At 42.2% G+C, this 19627-nt stretch overlaps 1 protein-coding gene across 2 annotated transcripts in view; it reads right to left on the reverse strand.

Annotated features, from left to right (window-relative positions):
* Positions 1 to 19627, reverse strand: part of COL5A1 (collagen type V alpha 1 chain) — a 523191-nt gene that overhangs the window by 166117 nt on the left and 337447 nt on the right. For both annotated transcript variants that reach the window (XM_078641937.1, XM_078641938.1), the window contains exons 19-21: positions 5530 to 5583; positions 3872 to 3916; positions 926 to 979 (exon numbers count right to left, since the gene is read on the reverse strand). In XM_078641937.1, the coding sequence (XP_078498063.1) occupies positions 926 to 979; positions 3872 to 3916; positions 5530 to 5583 (153 nt within the window). The remainder of the gene's footprint in view (positions 1 to 925; positions 980 to 3871; positions 3917 to 5529; positions 5584 to 19627) is intronic.

The following is a 19627-nucleotide window of genomic DNA, read 5'->3' on the forward strand; positions in this document are numbered from 1 at the left end:
TAGGGTGCCATGTCGACTGTCGTTTTCTTCCTCACAGGGGCATGCAAGCTGCAAGGGCAGTGGCATGGTCCCAGTGAGGGGGGTCTCAAAGGACCCTCTTCAGCTCACAGACCCTAGGTGCCTAGGGTACTATTTAATAGGGACTTATAGGTACCAACTGGGGATTTATTAGGGAAGAAGCACTGGCACAGGCAATCTGGTTGGTACAGACCCTGTGCACTACATTTAAAACCACAGAAATCATTCTTGGCATAAGAAGGGGACCCATGGCAAAATGCAGTCCCTGACATACTAGAAGTAATTATTGCCATAGGGGCATCTGTGGAAAAATACATGCAGTTGCATAGTATAAGAAATTCTTGGCATGGGGGCACAGGTTGACAAATGTTAGCGATGCGACATTGTGGGTAATTCTTGGCAAAAAGGATGGAACTCAAGGCAAAATGCAAATCCTCAAACACTGGAAATAATAATTGACGTAAAGGGACAGCTATGGCAAAATGCTGGCACACTGGAGTTAATTATTTGCCTAATAGAGGGCAGTCATGACATATTGGAGCTAAGGGGGCGGGATGGAGGAAGCAAACCATTATTAAAATGCTGGCTCTGAAATACTGGAGGTCAATTTTGACGTACAGACCACCAGTGGTATAGGGACAGTATCAATGGCCAAATTTTGGTACTGGAATACTGAATGTAATACTTGTCATATGGGGGTACCAATGACAAAATGCTGGCATTGGCACAATGAAGGTATTTCTTAACACGTCAGGGAATTCTCAAGGCACATTTTGAAACAAAAGGGGTGAACTCCTGGCAGGTATTATGCCCCGCCACTTTCAAAGATCACTAGCCATACTGAGAACCTGGAATTTCACAATGAGCGCTTAGAGTCCAAAGACAAGGGACATAACAAAATACTTACTGGGGGTCCTGATGGTCCTGGGGGTCCTTTTGGGCCAAGCAGACCACGTGGTCCCTGTCGGAAGAGAGAATATGCTTTTGTTTAATTAGCAGCAAAGGTGAAAACATTAGGATCATAAGGAATATTTTTACAGAACTATTTATAATCAACATAAACGTCTACGTGGTTACAAAGTGCAAACCTAAGCAACATCTCCGCAGCCATGAGCGTGTTCACTGCATGTATGTCTGCAAGAGCCCAGAAGTGAGATAGGAGCAACACCTGCACTGCTTTCACTTCATAAGAATAGCTGTGTTAATCGATGCAACCAAGAGGGATACCAGCGATCCTTTGCCAAGTTCCCAGATATTCTAAATCTCTTGCCTTGTTCTTTCCTCAATGTACTGCTGCTCTCTGCCAAGCCCAAAGTAAAAACAAATTACAAGCGTATCATGAGAAAGGAAGGGATGCATGTATTTTTGGCTAGTCGTATTCATGGTTACTTTTCAAATTGATTTTGTAGTCTGATAGCTGTAATGAAGGGAAGCGGGGATATGTGTAAAGGCTTGGGTACCAAACAAACATACATATTTCAACAAATGGGTGCAATGACTTTCCTGTTCCTTTCTTTGCCACCCTGACATTGAATTCCTAGTTTCTTGATATTTCTACCCTTTCTACCAATCGTATTCTCATACTTCAATTTTGTTCTGCATATATAGACCCTCGAGTTGAGAATAATAACTTTCCTTCTTTGTAATTATATATAGGAAAACTATGAAGCTCTAAGAAAAATAATAATAGGGATTGAAGTAGAATGAGCAAAGAAAGCAATGCTCCTGTTCTAGGGGATATCAAAATAGCAGAATTGGTATTGGAACATCTTAATCTTGTCCATGGTACTGTATTCTGTAGACGGCAGCCTAAACTGGGTAGGGGCTTAGGGGATCAACAATGTGTAGGGACTGAGGATCACACGCCCTTTCACCTCTCGATGAAATGAACATGATAGAACTTCAGATACCAATCAGTAGACTGTGTACCTCTATCCTCTCCCTATGATTTTTCCAGAGCTGGCGTGACTATAAACAATATAAAGTGAACTGACCTTCTACACTGACTGGAGATATTTGTGGCCTGGTGTTCAGCACCTTCTGTTTGAGTGCAGAATGGGCCCTGTGTTTATCTCAATAGCTCATAGCTATTCAAGTTCTGTTATCAAGCCAACACTGCAAACCAGTTTGAAAATTACAAATTTAACTCCAGTAGAACTCATGAAATTTAAGATAGGGATTGATTTGTGAAATGCATCATCTGTAAAAATTGTGTCATGTGAAGAAAATATCTTCTTTCTGAACTATAAATTCGAAAAGCTCTGATGTCTTAGACTGTAATACATATTACCTAAGGGATATCTCTCTAATCTAAGGACTAAAATTGTGATATCTGGACAGGGTAATTTGATTTCCGGGCATACTATGTTTCATTTTGCAAGAATGTGGGTGGGGGTGGGCTGAACTGTGCAAGTATTTGCTTTTGCTTCAACCTTTTTTTCATTATGTTTACAGTTTCCTGGTTTGTTGGCCTTTCATGTGGGATCTGTTTAGTCATTTCCCATCCTGTCCATTCTACATTGATTCCTAGTCACTTCATCTGACTGGGAATCTATGTGGACCAGACAGGTTGCGAAAATGAATGGTTGGCAAAGGTACAAGTGGAAAACGAAGTCATAAACATGTTGAAACATGTTAGGCCATGTAAAACATCATCATGATTGTAAGGCCATGTAAAACATCATCATATTGTCAATTTTCAGCCAGTGTTTGAATCTCAGCAAACTCTCGTAGGGTTGGTTGGCTTGCTAACTTCAATCACTAGTTGCAAGTAAATCCAGACAGTGATTTATGTCCGACTCAGTAGCAGCCACTGATTTTAACCTTATTGTGTGACCATAAAATGTCTACAGTTTTTGGCTGTGGGATTTTTAATATTTGACAATTACTTTATACTTCTCCAAACTACTATTAGGATGTTGAGGCTCTCATTTCAAATATCTACACTGGGATGGCAGGGGGTGACCTGGTCCCCACATCTTGCTATTTGGCGTTTATTCTACTGTGTTACAAGGGGGAAGATTTAGCCTACTTGTGGTCAAGGGCCACACACAGGGTCACCTATCTCTGCTCACACTTATTATTAGGAGTGAACAATTTACCCTCATTGCCCATTCGAATACATTACTTATTAAGGAGTTTTATATAGCGCTGGCCGGACCTGGGGGTATCAGAGCGCTTTACAAGAATTTTAATGCAAGAGTCACACTGTAGAGCAGTAGTATACATATGGTTTCGGAAGTCCCATTGCCTAGATATATTCTTTTCTCATGAGAGGCGCAGTGAGCATCAGCTGAAGAATAAGGAACAGATCTATAGAACATGCATCAGTCATTTGGAGCAAATGGTATGCCAGCAGTGGAAATAAAATGGTGCTAATTAGTGCACATGTCTGAAAATTAACCAACAAGTGCACACAGAATACACAAGTAAGGCTAGCCCACCAGTCTTAAAGAGCCCTCAGTTTATTTTACACTTTTGCTGGTGTCTATCGAAGACCACCACCAATCCAGCATAAGTTGCTCCCAGGAGAGCATCAAACCAAACTTCACACTGATACAGTGCCTTATACAGTCTAGACCACTAGCATTTGTCAATTTCTAGCATAAATTAGAAAACAATGGCATCTAAATGTATCAATAGTCTTTAGATGATACATTAAATTTGTGTGTCAGAGAACCATGGTGTGGGGACAGCGGTAGGTCTGTAGAGGTGTATGTCTGAAGCCTGCATCTTGATATAAATGTTAAGAAGCATATAGTAGTAAGATAGCATCCTCCATCTGAGTGACACCTCCTCCAGTAGCTGAGATCTTGTTACCCATGTAAGCATAATTGTATTCAAAAGGACTTACAGGTTCGCCAGGTAATCCTCTTGGTCCAACCTCTCCATCGTCACCCTGCAGGGAGAGAATAAAATACAATGTCCTCTTAAATAGTGATGATTGTGACCATGGTAACACAGAGGTAGTCAGGAAAATGGCAGCTAAGGCATCTTATGGTATTACATGTTATACAGTTAATAGGGTTGAAATAGGTTTCTGCATTTTATGTGTTACACTGCCAATTACACCAATGAGCTATCTAAAAGTAATACCAAATATGATACATTAATAAAATGAAATAACCTTTCTAATGGCAGTAATAGGGCCTTTTAATGATTGCTGTGGTGCAGTGTTATATTACTTATGTGGTAGTTGTGGAAGTATGGCTATGTTACGTGCCAATAGCTCAATGTGCAATGTGATGGGGCTACAGTTCACAAAGCAAACGTTTTTAAAGTCTTGGATTTGTCCCATAGCATGACTCCAAAGTTTGGAGAGCATTCCCAACTTCTCACCAATTCATGAAGATTCTTATAAACTCTCCTGGAAATATTCAATTGTTGTGGATGTCCACATTTACACCTGCAGACTTTAAGTTAGGTGGAAATTTCTACATACAGAAATAGGGTGCTAAACTGAATTTGCACATTTAACATGTTTAATTTAACAATGATGTTGGTGTGAAACACGGAAACACTGCTGCTGCGCTTTTATTACAGAGGGCTGATACCGGCCTCCAGTAGCAAAAAAGCACCCCCACTTGTTCAAAACAGGCCCCCACTCTTCCGGCCCACCGGAAAAACGCCCAGTGCCCGCGATGGCCAGTCCGGCCCTGCCAGTGGGTCATGTCTGACCTTGGAGACAGCTGATTCTGAGCTACAGAAACTCAACAATTCCACCATCACTAAGTTAGGTAGAGGATCTGTGAGGTTGGGAGCGCAGTACATCTGGTAGTTTCCAACAGATTGCCTGATTCTGTCAACTTCTCAATGGCCGCCGTAGTCTTCAATGTCTCTGTTTCATGAAGTGAGTAATTTTTGAGCAGTTGAGGGCAAGAGCACCATTGGAGGTGGAACACTATGGTGTGCTTTACATTACCTGCCAGTAGTGAAATGCACGATTATGGCTATTTGGAAAGTGATCGTAACAAAGTGATCATTAGGACAGAGTTTAACAGGGTGGTAATGGTGTATTAAAGAATGGAGTCTTGTCTACTATGACTATGATTAGATAAATGAAAAACAATTTAAGTTTCAGGCACAAATAAGCTGTAGAGGCCTTCGGTACAAGTGGCCTGGTGTTAGGGGGTGAGAAAAATGCACTAATTTTCCCAATATCCAGTAAGAGCATGTCCTGGACCTCAAGTTGATCCTGTCCTGTCCCCTATAAAAAGGGGAATAACATTGGGAAATTAGTGTTTCCACTTCAATTACCACAGGAGAGTCCATAATTCTGGGCATTTTACCAAGGAAAATGTCCACCTGGTATGCTATGGAGAATTTGTCCCCAGCTCAGAATATGTGACTACCACACCAGAGAATATCTACCTGGTGTGGGAAGACTGCACCACTTGCAATTCTATTTTCCTCAGTTTTGAAAGACACTGCATCACTGGACCTCAAGTGCATTGGCCTATAAGTCACTAGGAAAAATTTAGCACCCTATTTTGTGCAGTTGATCATACTCACCCTCTCACCATCCTCTCCCGTTGTGCCTGGTGGACCAGAAGGCCCAGGTTCTCCCTGGAAAAAAGACACAAGAGTTACTAAATGTACACTGGCCTACTAGCATGATGACGAAAGCAGTTGGGCGATAGATCTGGAACTGACCACTGGGCTGTTGCCTTATATCAAATGCAACTGAGGAGTGGCTAAAGCCTCAGACTCTGAAGGTCTGCATTTTACATAAGGCAGATTGCTTTTCCTGGTGCAAATACATGTTCATATAAATATGACCATATTTACTGGTTAGGTCAAGTACCACGTATATTCTGAGGTATGCAGTACTGTGCCTATACCAATCATTTAAACTCTCAAATGCACTACTAGCCAAAGGTTGACCAAAAGGGTTAGACCCATGCCAGCCTTTCAAGATATCCACACGGGAAAAGAAAGTGGTAATCCGGAACATCTAGCAGCATCCAATGCTCTTGTATCAATGGTTTACACTCCAGTACAAAGTGATCATATTGAGAAGATAAATCAAACCTCCCTCTAATTTCACATGTAAATATTTGCATGCATTTTTCTCTAGCCCTTCTTTAGTATTCTGGTGTTCTCGCATTGAGGTACAACATTAGAAATAGCCTTTGTAGAAAATATCTAAGCTAGGCATATATGTTAATATTTTAAAAAGTAGGTACTTCAAACAAGCATCAGGCACTTCCTGGACGTGTACATGTACAACATGGTATTTAAGAATACAAGAGCATTGAGAATATGTGCTGCACGTTACAGAAATAGATTGGATTCTGTACACCTCCTGTCCCTCAATTTCCAATAAGACATTATCATTGAGGTTCCAAATAAACACAGAAATGTTCACATCTTTAACACTTGATTCCTCAGTGGCAAGTGTCTGAAAAGTATGGTACTGATCTGAAGGTGTTTTTCTGGATATCTCAGTGGCTTGAAGGTGTGTTGTCTAATCTTGACTCTTTGGCACTTTGCTTTGTTTTTATTTTTGTTTAAATTCTCCATTTCAGACGTGTGCCACACACAAATAATGCTTCTTGTTAAGAAATGAAACTTTTGAGATATTGAAGAACCCCCTATTTCTGGAGGAACTGCTAAATCTGAAGGGAAAACTACTGGTGGATTTTCCAACAAACCTGATTGCAATCCATGGAAAAGTTATTGACTCCCAAGTTTGGGTGGAAACTTATTCACAAAAGGAAAAGGCTCCCATTTTGGTCTTTCCTCTTTGTTAATTTTGTGAAATTGGATTGCTCGTTTGAAAAATGAAAACTCAAAAGCAGCCCTGCTTCCTTTATGGGAATATGATTCAATCAAACCCAGTCACTGGGATGCAGGTCTGCTGACCCTTACAGGCCACCGTACCTTTGTATGTAAACAATCTGAATGAGTAGCAATTTGCAACCAATCTAATTAATATTGATCAGGAAGGTCGAACTGCCACCCACTTAGATTTCTTGTTTTGCAAACAAACCTACTAGTACAAAGGGTGGTATGCATAATATGTTTCTGGGGCCAGATGTACTAAGAACTGGTCGTAAAATACAGTCTCAGTTTGTGACCAGTATTTTTGTGACCAGTGTGGTAATTTGTGAACCAACCTATGTACTAGTTGGTCCGTTTGCAAATTACTGATTCCTACTGGGTCACAATTCGTCTTTCCTTATTGATATTTATGAGTTTGATCGCATATTATCACCCAGTAGGAATTGCAGCCATCACAGGGATGGTGACTACTGGGGTCAGGAGACCACCATCAGCCAGATTCATGAAGCCAAAATCGGCTCGCAAAGGGCCAGATTCTGAGAATCTGGCCCTTTGCGAGCGCTTTTTTTGCATTTGGGATTCATCATCCCAAATGCAAAAATCGCAAATTTTGAAATCGCTAAATTGCGAGGAATTGCATTTAAGGAATCTCAATTTGAGATTCCTTAAATGCAATTCATGAACCATTTTAGAATTGCGAATTCGCAATCTGGGGCCGCTCTTTACCGCGTAGTCTGACTTCGTGGTAAATAGCAAAAGCTTAGAAAAATGCTCTTTAGTGCATTTTTCTAATTTGTATGTTACACACACACATGTCCTTTGGACATGTGTGTGCGCAACACCAGTGTAAATTACCATTTCAGGGGTGCTACAGGGTGTCCTTTGGACACCCTGGCACCCTTGAAATCGCTTCCTTATTTGCGATTCGCTAATTGCTAATCGCAAATAAGGAATGACTCCCCATTCATTCCTATGGGCCTTTGGCTATTTGCGATTAGCAATTTGCGAATTGCAAATAAGGAAGCAGTAGAAATCGCAAAAAATATTGCGATTTCTACATGAATCCCGTTTTGCGAGTCTTTAATAGCGATTCCTTAATAATCGCTATTAAGGACTCGCAAAACTTTACAATGACGAATCTGGGGGTATGTCTGTAATTGCTTTTAAATAAAGCATTTTTTATGCAACCCTTTTTCCTTAAAGGAAAATGGGATCTGTTTCATAAAAAGAAAAATGAAAAGTACTAACATTTTTTAAGAGTGCACTGTGTTAAATCAAATTACTGCCTACTCTTTAAAAAAATGTGTTTACAACATTCACAAAGGGGATAGCAAAAATGCTTCTTACAACTTGCCCCTGGTCTTTAAAGACTAATCAGAAAATACAAATAGTTTTTGCCATCAGAACAGTAGTACATCTGGCCCTATGTTTCCACGTCACTGCAGGCCTGGTCCCACCAGCTCCAGGAAAAAAATGCAAATGCAGTGATTGGAGATGTTCTGTCCTGGGAGCCAGACTCTGGAATGCATTGATCACCCCTGTGCAGCTAGAACAAGCAGTTGCTACTCTCTATCCACAAATTTCTGAAAACCTAGTTGTTCTGCTAATTTGCCTGGTATTGTGTTGCACTTTTTCGCAGTATAAACGCCTAGATCGGTTTTTATCAATTTTGAATGCAATATGTATATAATTAAAAATAAAATATTACATTCATCCTGGAGAGGTGGATGTTAGGAATATGCTACTTACCAGTATGCATCTGTTCTTGGCATAGAGGGCTGCAGAGTGGTACATTTATGAATAGATCGCCATCTGGTGTTGGGCTCGGATGATTGCACTTTGTTTTTCTTCTGGAGAAGTCTTTGTCGTCATAGGTGACTCCTCCTCTCGGTGTTAGTGCGCATGGGCATCGGCTCCATCCTTAGATTGTTTTGCCATAGTAGGGTTAGATGGAGTAGTGTAGTGTAGTACATAAAGATATGCCCATGTAAATGTATCTAAATAAGATAATGTTGGGACAGACACAGGTTTCCGGGGAGGCAGGGAGGGCATGTACCACTCTGCAGCCCTCTATGCCAAGAACAGATGCATACTGGTAAGTAGCATATTCCGTTCGAGGCATATGGGCTGCAGATGGTACATTTATGAATAGATTGTACAGCAGTTACCTCCCTAGCGGTGGTCACCAGTGTCTGTCGCAACTGTCTGAAATAGAGTTTTTAATACAGCTTGGCCCACTCTGGCTTGTTGTGCAGCCTGTACATCAACACAGTAGTGCTTTGTGAATGTATGTGGTGTAGACCAAGTTGCTGCTCTACATATGTCATCTAGGGGAATGTTCCCTAAGAATGCCATAGATGCTCCTAGTTTTCTTGTGGAATGAGCTCTAGGAGGAACATTTAATGTTCTCTTTGCTTTAATGTAACATATTTGTATACATCTTACAATCCATCTTGCGATGCCTGCTTTAGAGATAGGATTGCCCTTATGTGTTGGGGAAAATGCTACAAATAGTTGTTTAGTTTTCCTGAAGTCTTGTGTTCTTTCTATGTAGTATGAAATGGCTCTTTTAACATCTAGTGTATGTAGAGCCCTTTCTGCCACCGTCTGTGGCTTTGGAAAGAAGACTGGTAATTCCACTGGCTGATTGATGTGGAATGCTGAAATTACTTTAGGCAAGAACTTTGGGTTTGTTCTAAGAACCACTTTATTCTGGTGTATCTGTAGGAATGGTTCTTGTATTGTTAATGCCTGTAACTCGCTTACTCTTCTGAGTGAGGTAATGGCTATAAGGAATGCCACCTTCCATGTAAGGAATTGTATTTCGCACCTATGCATAGGTTCGAAGGGTGGCCCCATTAGTCTGGTGAGTACTACGTTGAGGTTCCAGACTGGGGTAGGTGGTAATCTTGGTGGAATGACTCTTTTCAGCCCTTCCATGAATGCTTTTATCGCTGGTACTCTGAACAGTGATATGCGCTGCCTATTTTGTAGGTATGCTGCTATAGCTGCTAGATGTACTCTGATAGATGTGTACGCTAGATTACATTGCTGTAAGTGTAACAAGTAGCAAATAATCTCCCTTGTTGATACGTCTAGAGGGTTGATATTGTTATTAGTGCAGTGTATAGCAAACCTCTTCCACTTAGCTGCATAGCATGCTCTGGTGGTTGGACGTCTCGCTTGTTTGATTATTTCCATGCAATTTGGGGGGAGATCTAAGTACCCAAATTCTAGGATTTCAGGAGCCAGATCGCTAAGTTCAATTGAGTTGGATCTGGGTGCATTATCTCTCCATGGTTCTGTGTAAGGTGCATGGGTAGAATTCTTAGCTTTTGATGTGGCACTTGTGAGAGTTGCAGGAGCGTGGTGAACCACGGCTGTCTTGCCCACGTGGGTGCTACTAGTATCATGGTCATTGAATGTTGTTGCAGTTTCCTGACCACTAATGGGATTAGTGGGAGAGGGGGAAAAGCGTATGCAAATTTGTTGGACCAATTTATCCATAACGCATTGCCCTGCGACAGGTGATGTGGGTACCTGGACGCGAAGCTTTGGCATTTTGCGTTCTGATGAGTGGCAAATAGGTCTATCTCTGGTTGTCCCCATCTTTGGAAGAATGGCTGCAGTATTTGTTGGTGCAGTTCCCATTCGTGTATTTGTTCCGACTGTCTGCTTAAGATGTCTGCTATCTGGTTTTGAACTCCTGGTAGGTGTTCGGCTAACAGATAGATGTTTTGAGGAATGGCCCATCTCCAAATCTCCTGTGCTAGTCTGGATAATTGGAGAGAGTGCGTCCCCCCCTGTTTTTGAATATAATACATTGCTGTCATGTTGTCTGTTCTGATCAGGACTGCTTTGTGGATAACATGTATCTGAAAGGCTTTCAATGCTAGAAACACTGCCAGTAGTTCTAGATAGTTGATGTGCAGTGTTTTTTCCTGCACACTCCACCTTCCTTGTACTGTGTATTTGTCCATATGTGCTCCCCATCCGGTGAGCGATGCGTCTGCTGTTATTGTCACCTGTGGAATTGGCTCTAGGAACGACCGCCCCTTGGTAATGTTTGTTCTGTTCCACCACTTCAGAGAGCGGTGTGTGCGGTCGTCTACCAACACCAGATCCGTAATCTGTCCTTGAGCCTGATTCCACTGTGTCGCTAAGCATTCTTGTAGCGGACGCATTTGTAGTTTTGCATATGGTATTAGCAGTATGCAGGATGACATCATACCTAGTAGCTGCATGAACACTCTTGCTGTTAGTGAGTGTTGTGGCTGAAATCTCTGAATGATTGTAAGCATTGCTTGGACTCTTATTGGGTTGGGGTACACTTTGGCTTTTTCTGTGTCTATGGTAGCCCCCAGATATTGTTGAACTTTGTTTGGTTGTAGGTGTGACTTTGTGTAGTTCACCGTGAACCCTAGCTGGTGTAGTAGCTGAATTGTCTTTTGTGTGTGTTGCAGACACTCCTCTTGCGACCTGGCTTTTATTAGCCAGTCGTCCAAGTATGGGAAGACATGAATTTGTTGTCTTCTTAGGTGAGCTGCTACCACTGCCAGGCATTTTGTGAACACCCTTGGTGCCGTCGTGACACCAAATGGGAGGACTTTGAACTGATAATGCTGTCCTTCTACCACAAACCTGAGGTATTTCCTGTGGGCTTTGTGAATAGGGATATGAAAGTAAGCGTCTTTTAGATCCAGTGTAGAAAGAAAGTCCCCTTTCTTCAGTAAAGGAAGTACTTGTTGGAGCGTGACCATGTGGAAATGTTCCGAATTTATGTATGCGTTGAGAGGTCTTAGGTCCAGTATTGGCCTTAGAGACCCGTCTTTTTTGGGGATTAGGAAGTATAGGGAGTATACTCCTGTTCCCTGTTGGTGATGTGGAACCTTCTCTATGGCATGCTTTTCTAGCAGTGATATTACTTCCTGTTTTAACAGTGTCAGGTGATCTTGTTTCATTGGACGCTGTTTGGGGGGGATGTTTGGTGGGGTAGCTGTGAGTTCTAGGCAATAACCATGTTGGATAATTTGTCTTACCCACTTGTCTGATGTGATGTTTTCCCAGACAGGTAGGAACTGTGATAGGCGTCCCCCTACCGGTGTTATATGGTCTGGGGGAAGCTCTATGAAGTCACTGTTTTGGGGTTGGAGAGTTGCGGTTGTTGTTGTTTCTGCGACCTCTACCCTTGTTGTTGTTACCCCTGTATCCACCTCTAGAATTACCTCTGGGTGATGTAGGTGTAAAAGAGGTTTGCTGTTGGTTTGTACCTGTACTTTTGGATCCTCCTCTATAGGTGGATCTACGAAAGGAACCTCTTTGTGTCGGCTGCTGCAATGCTCCCATTGATTTAGCCGTTTCTGTATCCTTTTTCATTTTTTCTAGGGCCTCATCTGTCCCTGTGCCAAAAAGTGTTTTCCCATCAAAAGGTTGATTAAGTAACGAGGTTTGTACCTCTTGTTTGAATCCTGACACTCTGAGCCATGCATGTCTCCTTAGCATGATGCTTGTATTTGTCGACCTTGCCGCAGTTTCTGCCGCGTCTAGGGCGCACTTTATTGAAGTGTTAGTAATTAACTTCCCTTCTTGTATAAGTTGATCAGCTCTCTTTTGATGTTCTTTAGGGAGATGTTTGATGAGTGTTTCTAATTCATCATAATGCGCTCTGTCATACCTTGCAAGTAGTGCTTGCGTATTAGCTATGCGCCAACTGTTTGCCGCTTGAGATGCTACTCTCTTGCCAGAGGCATCTATTAGTTTAGACTCTTTGTCAGGAGGTGGCGCTTCTCCCGTAGATAAAGAGTTTGCTCTCTTGCGAGCGTTTGTGACCACTAGTGAGTCTAGAGGAATTTGTCCCTTAATGTATATTGGGTCTTTTGGAGCTGCCCTATATTTTTTATCAATTCTTGGGTTCAATACCCTAGCCCTCACTGGGTCTTTGAATATCTCTGATGTATGACTGAGAAGGCCTTTTAGCATTGGTAGTGTTCCTGATGTTCTTTGTGCAGTAGGTAGTGTCTCTAATAAGAAGTCCTGTACTAGAGGTTCTGTATGTAGGTCTACCTTATGAAATGTTGCTGCTCTAGTAATGAGTTGTGCAAACCCAGTATTGTCATCAGGAGGTGAAGGTTTTGAGGGATATGACTCAAGGTCGGTATCATTACCTGATCCCACATTATACTCCTCCCATGGGTCTGCCTCCTCTGGGATTGTGTCCTCATCATCCCCAGGGTGTCCCCCCTCCCCTGTGTCACTTTCTCCATCTGTTGTAGGTGTAGATGGACGTGTGGGAGGAATATCTGGCCTATTGTGAGGAATAGGCGAAGATGGTGTGTGAGGTTTGGGAGAAGGGGGAGGAGTTGTATTCGTCCCCATTGTTCTCTTCTTTGGATGAGCCTTGTCGTCCAAATGTTCATGTTTCCTCTTTTTAGGTAGCTCTGTGACTACCTTGCCCGTCTTTGGGTCAATAAACAAAGTCTTTTGTTTAGGATCCGTTCCGTGTTCCTGTGTCGGTACCGCAGTTTTCGGTTCCGAAAGGTGTCTTTTCTTTGAAATGTCCATTTGTGTTTTCGGTGCCGAAGTTTTGTTCGGATCCGATTTCTTCGGTATCGAAGATGTCCCCGGTGTCGAGGGTGTTTTCGGCGCCGAAGCGTGCTTCGGTGTCGACATGGACTGCTTCGACTTCGAGCTTTCCTTGACCTGGTGCTTCGGTGTCGATGTGGTTGGTTTATCGGAACCGGAACCACTATGATGGGGGACCGAGTGTTTCGGTTTCTGTTTCGTTGCCGGGCTCGAAGGCGGGGCGTTGGAAACTTTTTTCGGTTGTCTGACCGGGCTCGAGGGCGGGGTCGACACCGTGCGGGGTCTGTTTTTCGGTAAAGGGACGTCGTCACTCACGGTTTGTTGGACGTCGATCTCCTCGACGTCGGACTCGTCCGCTTCTGACCCCGCCTCGTCGGCCTCTTCTTCCTCCTCTTCTGGTTGCTGGTCCTCGAACAGCTCCGGGATTGCTTGTGACTGCATTCTCGATACCTCGTGTCTTCGGGCTCGACGGTTTCTAATCGTCGACTTTGACGAGAACGCTGCACAGGCCTCACAGTCCCTGGATTCGTGTTCAGGGGACAAGCAGAGGTTGCACACCTCGTGTAGGTCCTTGTGTGGGAACTTAGCACCACACGTTGGACATTTTTTGAATGGAGTCCTTTCCATGGACCCCGGGCTGGACTACGTCGAGTTTCTCGTAGTCGTCGTCCTTCGAATCGCGTCGGTATGGAGTGAAGTCGCGTTCGATAACGATACCGTCGATTTGGAAAGGAATACGCGCCGGTTATAACCTTCTTTGTTGAAGTCGGTCCGGAGCGCTTCGATCCTCATCCGAACCCGATGGCGGAAAAAAACAATCTAAGGATGGAGCCGATGCCCATGCGCACTAACACCGAGAGGAGGAGTCACCTATGACGACAAAGACTTCTCCAGAAGAAAAACAAAGTGCAATCATCCGAGCCCAACACCAGATGGCGATCTATTCATAAATGTACCATCTGCAGCCCATATGCCTCGAACACATTATTACTTCAAAAGGACTTTTTACAAAAGTGAATGAGATAATAGAATGTCACACATGTTTCATATACCTTATTGGGCAGTCGTGTGGCATCCTTCCAGTAATAATAAATCCCAAGTTTCACACACTTCAGTGTCCCCAGCAAAAACGTTCTCAAATTAGTTCTAAAGTAGGATTTTCTTTTGGGTGCTTCTATCACGGGAAAATAACTCCAACATGTGCTAGTGTTTCCGGCTGTGAGATTCTGGAAGGTAGAGTTCCTTCCTCCACAGCTCGACCTCACCAGAAGGTGCCCAGGTTTTAATCCTAGGTTGTTATGTTATGTGAATTTGTAGAGCATGGCTAATCCCCCGTGAGGGTACCCAGGCGCTGAACTGTTCTGTGCACAGTGAGAAAACAACAACTTCTGAAAGTTAAAAGCAGAGAGAATGTGATGGGGAGGAGGACAGGCTCCTAACCCAGGTTGAAGCCAGAAGAATCTGTCTATGTGTGACACCTGCTCTTTGGTGAATTTCAAAAAGAAATAAAGGTTTTTGGAGTCAACCGCCTGTGCTGATCAATGGCGAAGATGCTAATTACCAGGGCTGCCTAGCCTTGATTCCACCTTAAGTTCCTTCTCTCACCACTCTGAACGTCCTGTACCTTTATCTCACTTTTGAAGGTTCTTTTTCATCTCTTTGTCCAGTCCACCTATCTTTCCCTTTCTCCTTCTTCCTGGAGTGTCTGTGTTTCACATGCTCTGGATCACAGTGTGGGATTAAAAAATCAGCCTTGGTCCCCATAAATGAGTGTTGGTGCCTACAGTTTGCAATGACTGCACCAATTAAGAACTACACTGCATCAATTCATCAGGTCTCCAGCAGTTATATCACTGAAATTATTTGGTTTGTGAACACTCCGTTATGTAACCAACTACTATTGTGGGCAAGTGACCGTCTCAAAATGGAGCTCCTTTTCAGTGGTCCCCAAATTAAAAAGCATTTTTTGTGCAGATGGGACTAAAAAACAATCATTTGAAGGTACTTTAGGCCAGATGTACAACACCCTTTTGCAATCACAAACTCTTTAATTTGCAAATACAGGGTTTACATAAATGCAGAAGGTCTTTGCTTTATTGACAAAAGCCTTTTTAAGAGGCAGATTTTTTCCAGCTATTAAAAGGACTTTTGTGATTCTTTCTGAGTTGAAAGGAATGTATCAATGGTTACAGCAGCAGTTGTGATGGCGAACAATGAATGTGTTACCAACTCTCAAGTTGGGGCAGTAGCTATTGTGCAAAGGGGAAAGGGTCCACTTAGGACCCCTTCCAAGAAGAGAAGATTCCATTAGTGCCCTTCTAGGACACAAAGAGGCATATGTGCTAAGATTTCACACAATGCAGAGCAACAAGGCAAGTTGCTGTGCTGCCCTGTGCTGTGTGAAAGGGAGAGAGCTGAACTGCCCCAAATTTACAATGATATCGCACACTTCAGCTCTCTTCTTGCACTGGCACACTTGTGGCTGCCTCGCGCAAACTCAGGCAACCTTGCACCATGGTACACGGGTGCCTGCATTATGGGTAGGACCAAAACAATCCTTAGAGGCATATTACTCATTCTAGGTGTGCTGCAGAATGAAGCACATATGAAAAAAGCAAATAACACGGAGAAAAACATATATTTCTCTGCATTACCCCTCTCTGTGGAAGACACACTATTTTAGCACAATCCCACATTTACTGCTAATTTGGGATACGTCAAATGTCACAGATGGATTCATGGGAATGCTCATGTTCCACCCATGGGACGCCTACCACAACAAAATGTAAACTTAATAGTTCAAGTCACTGCATTCTGTTACATTTCTTTACAAATTCACGCAAGGCTTTGCAAATCCAATTTAAGGGCCTGCTGCGTTGCCTTGTGATGACTTCCATCATGTAAGGACAAGGCAAGTCCTTAGTAAATTTTGCCCTTGGGTTCAGTTCCCAAACATAGGTCTCCTCATGTTTTCGGATCTGCACAGTTAGTTGACTCCCTACTGGTGCTCTGCTAGGAGGTTGCATGAGGAGTTTGAGCCCAATGCCGAATCTACTGTGCCATCTTGGACAGCAGGAAGGGGTGAGTGCCTCCTTTTTTGTTTGTCGTACATGGTGGTTGTCAACTACAATAGGTTGATGTGTTGGACAGTGTGTGGTATAGTCAACTATCTCTGTACTGCCTACCCTCTTGTATGCACCGCAAACCCTGACGTAATGAGGCTGTACAGATGGTCAACTGTAATTGTGTTCCTTTCTTGGCAGTAACAACACTAGATCACTTCATGAGTATTTTGAGTAAGACAATACCTGAAGTCCATGTCCACCAACACAAGGTTAGACATCATCAATCCCTGCAGCTCTATCATCTTTCCCTCTTTCAGATGCTGTAACATCTTGTCAATATGAGTCACATTCTGAAATGCAACAACTCTCAGTGTTATTGAATACGCTTTCCCCACATTGATGCCGCTGTGAAAAAAAAGTACAGACTGTGCAACAATTATGTTATTTCATATGTGTGACTTTGGAATTTCTGCGTTGTACTCTCCTCAGTCATTCACATGGGTATGGATGCACATCCCGAGTGTATGAATATATGCAGTCTCCACCACAGGACATTTGGTAAACTCTAGATTCAGACTATATGCTGAAGGGCAGAGATTTGAACAGATGATGCGCACCACTTATCATGAATCTTTGATTTAGTTGATATCTGGATACATCGGAATATGGAAATAAGTGTCCTTTAGATGGAATGTATCTATGAAGTCTCTGTCCGGTAATGGTGGAATAAGCTCTTGCATTCTTGTCATTGTAACATGCTAAGCCCTTATGTGTTTGTTCAGGAGCCTTAAATCCAGGGTCTGTAGTGTTCTGTCCTCAGTTGGTATCATAATAACACTCCTTTTACTCTTTCAGAGAGGGGAACTTCCTCTTTGCACTTGTTCTAGTAGAAGTGGTAGTTGGTGCATACTGGTCTTTGTTGGTGATTTCAAGATGGATGGTTGTGTGGCACAGTTTTGATTTGATACACAGTTGAAAGCACTCAATAATTAAAATTATTTCTCACTATCTGGTTGGGTAGAACCTTATTAGTCACCTGATGCATTCCCAGTTTTACAAAATGTTATAAATCTGGGAATACATAAAGTTCCATGGATGTTGCATGGGAACACCCACAGCAACACCAATGGAACACCCCTTTCACGCAGAGTAATGCAGGAAAGGGGCCCATATTTACAAGGCCATAAAAAGTCACGTAGGGCCTTGTAAATATGGGAAAGCCCATCGTGCTGCTGATGTATCAAAAAAAGTGATGCACCAGTGGAGCAATGGGATTGTAAATGAGGCCCTATGAGTCTGATGGAACATGGCCTCAGATGTAAACAGGGTCTTCATAGCCAGCTATCCGTCCTATTTCAACCCTTAGTGTGATGATCTTAGTTTTCGACAAACTTTGAAGTATCCATTTGTAGATGTAAGAACTGTTTTCAAAATTGAGAGGTACAGATGTTTTCTCTTTGTGAGAGTGGGTCTCTATAAGAAAGTCCTTCCCTTTCCTTTAACCTGCATAATGACGTCATGCCAAAAACCAGCTTGCTGGATAATAATATAGTAGGTGATGGAGGTGATGCCTTAAACAGGCCTGCATCCAAGGCTTCTTTGTCTCACATCCCCTGATATTTGTCCCCTGTTTTCCATCAAGGTGATCCTGTAAATTGTCCTCTGAATCTGTGTCCTGTTGAGGTGGAAGTGGTAAAGGGTAAAAGAATCCTTGTTATTTTTTTTTTAGAATTGAAAAATTGCAATGGTTTCCCCAAAAGTTAGTTCCCTATTTTTATTTTTATGACACATTGACAGTAGAGAAGATGATAGTGCTTGCTCAATTGTGTTGTTAATATGTATTTATTGTTGTCTGACAACAAACTGTGCACTAGCTTTAATGGAAACATCAGTGTCTATACTAGCCTTCTTTTATTTTTAAGGAAAAAAATACTTTGGTTTTTTTTTGTATTGTGCCCTTGAGCAGGATCCTTATTTATGAGTCACAAATCAGATTATTTTATTTTCAGTGTTTCTAGGCTGAGAATCCTGACAGTCATAGTGTCTGGTCCTGCTTTCAAAACAAGGACTTGCACAGATTTTGACTTTGATTCTTCTTTTGTGGTTGATCTACATAAGGAGCTTGATTCTTTTTTGCGAGTTAAGTCTAGTCTGCGTGTTCCTGTCAATACTCTTTTCAAAGAATACTGACTCTCAAAGTTGATCAATTTTTCAAGATCACGCAGATCTCAATGTGATTTTTGGAGGTGGATGAAACTGTTGGTGTTCCTGTTGTGTGACTAAGGAGTCGAGTCATGTGGGAGCAAATAAGTTCGTCTGGATTCCAGGAACGGAATTGGTCTGCAGTATAATGCTCTGTCCCATATGAAGGAGGTCTCCATTCATCTTTCAGCCTAACAATCAATGGAGGTGAGTTATTTTCTATTAAAAAATGCAGAATTTTGTGTATTCTTCCATTTCTTCTTTGATTAACCCTTGAGGAGACTCAAATGGGGATTTGTGTCCTTTGGGCACAATGTGCCCATTATCTATGCATCTTTTTAAATTAGATGTTTGCACCAAAATGCTGCACATGCTAGACAGTTACTCTTGTGGTTATCCTTTGACAATTAAAGTTCACAGGTCCAGTGGTGGTTGGATGAGGGGAAAGAGGTATTGCAAGGTAGACAGATGCGTTTTCCATTTTCACCCGTCAACTCATTCTCATACAACATGATCTGAACAATCGCAAGTCAGTAAGTTTCAAAAAGTCTCCAGTATTCCCAGTAACTTTCCTTCAGAATTTTTTTTACTTTTCTCTTGAAACAATCACTAATCTAAGACTTCTCTCCTCTAGACATTAATGTATATTCAACTAAGGATCCATATCAAATATCTCTTCTATGCCCTCTCTTTTATCCCTTCAACTCTACTGCATATTCTCTTCATCCACAACGTATTTGGTCGTTATATTTTTCTATGTATTTTTAAAGTGTATCTACTTCATCCTGTTGTAAGCAAAGTGCACTGATACCCTCATAGAGTACTCTCTTCAAATAAACATTTGAATAAAAAAGTACATTAGATCCAGATACTCTATACTGTCTAAAATGTTGTATACAGCATGTTACAGGCTTTGCCTGCAGGGAGCTCCACGAAACTGAAATGTAGGAATCTGATAGCATAATGTTATAGTTGTT

The sequence above is a fragment of the Lissotriton helveticus genome, chromosome 5_1, assembly GCF_964261635.1.
Source record: "Lissotriton helveticus chromosome 5_1, aLisHel1.1, whole genome shotgun sequence".
Lineage (NCBI taxonomy): Eukaryota > Metazoa > Chordata > Amphibia > Caudata > Salamandridae > Lissotriton > Lissotriton helveticus.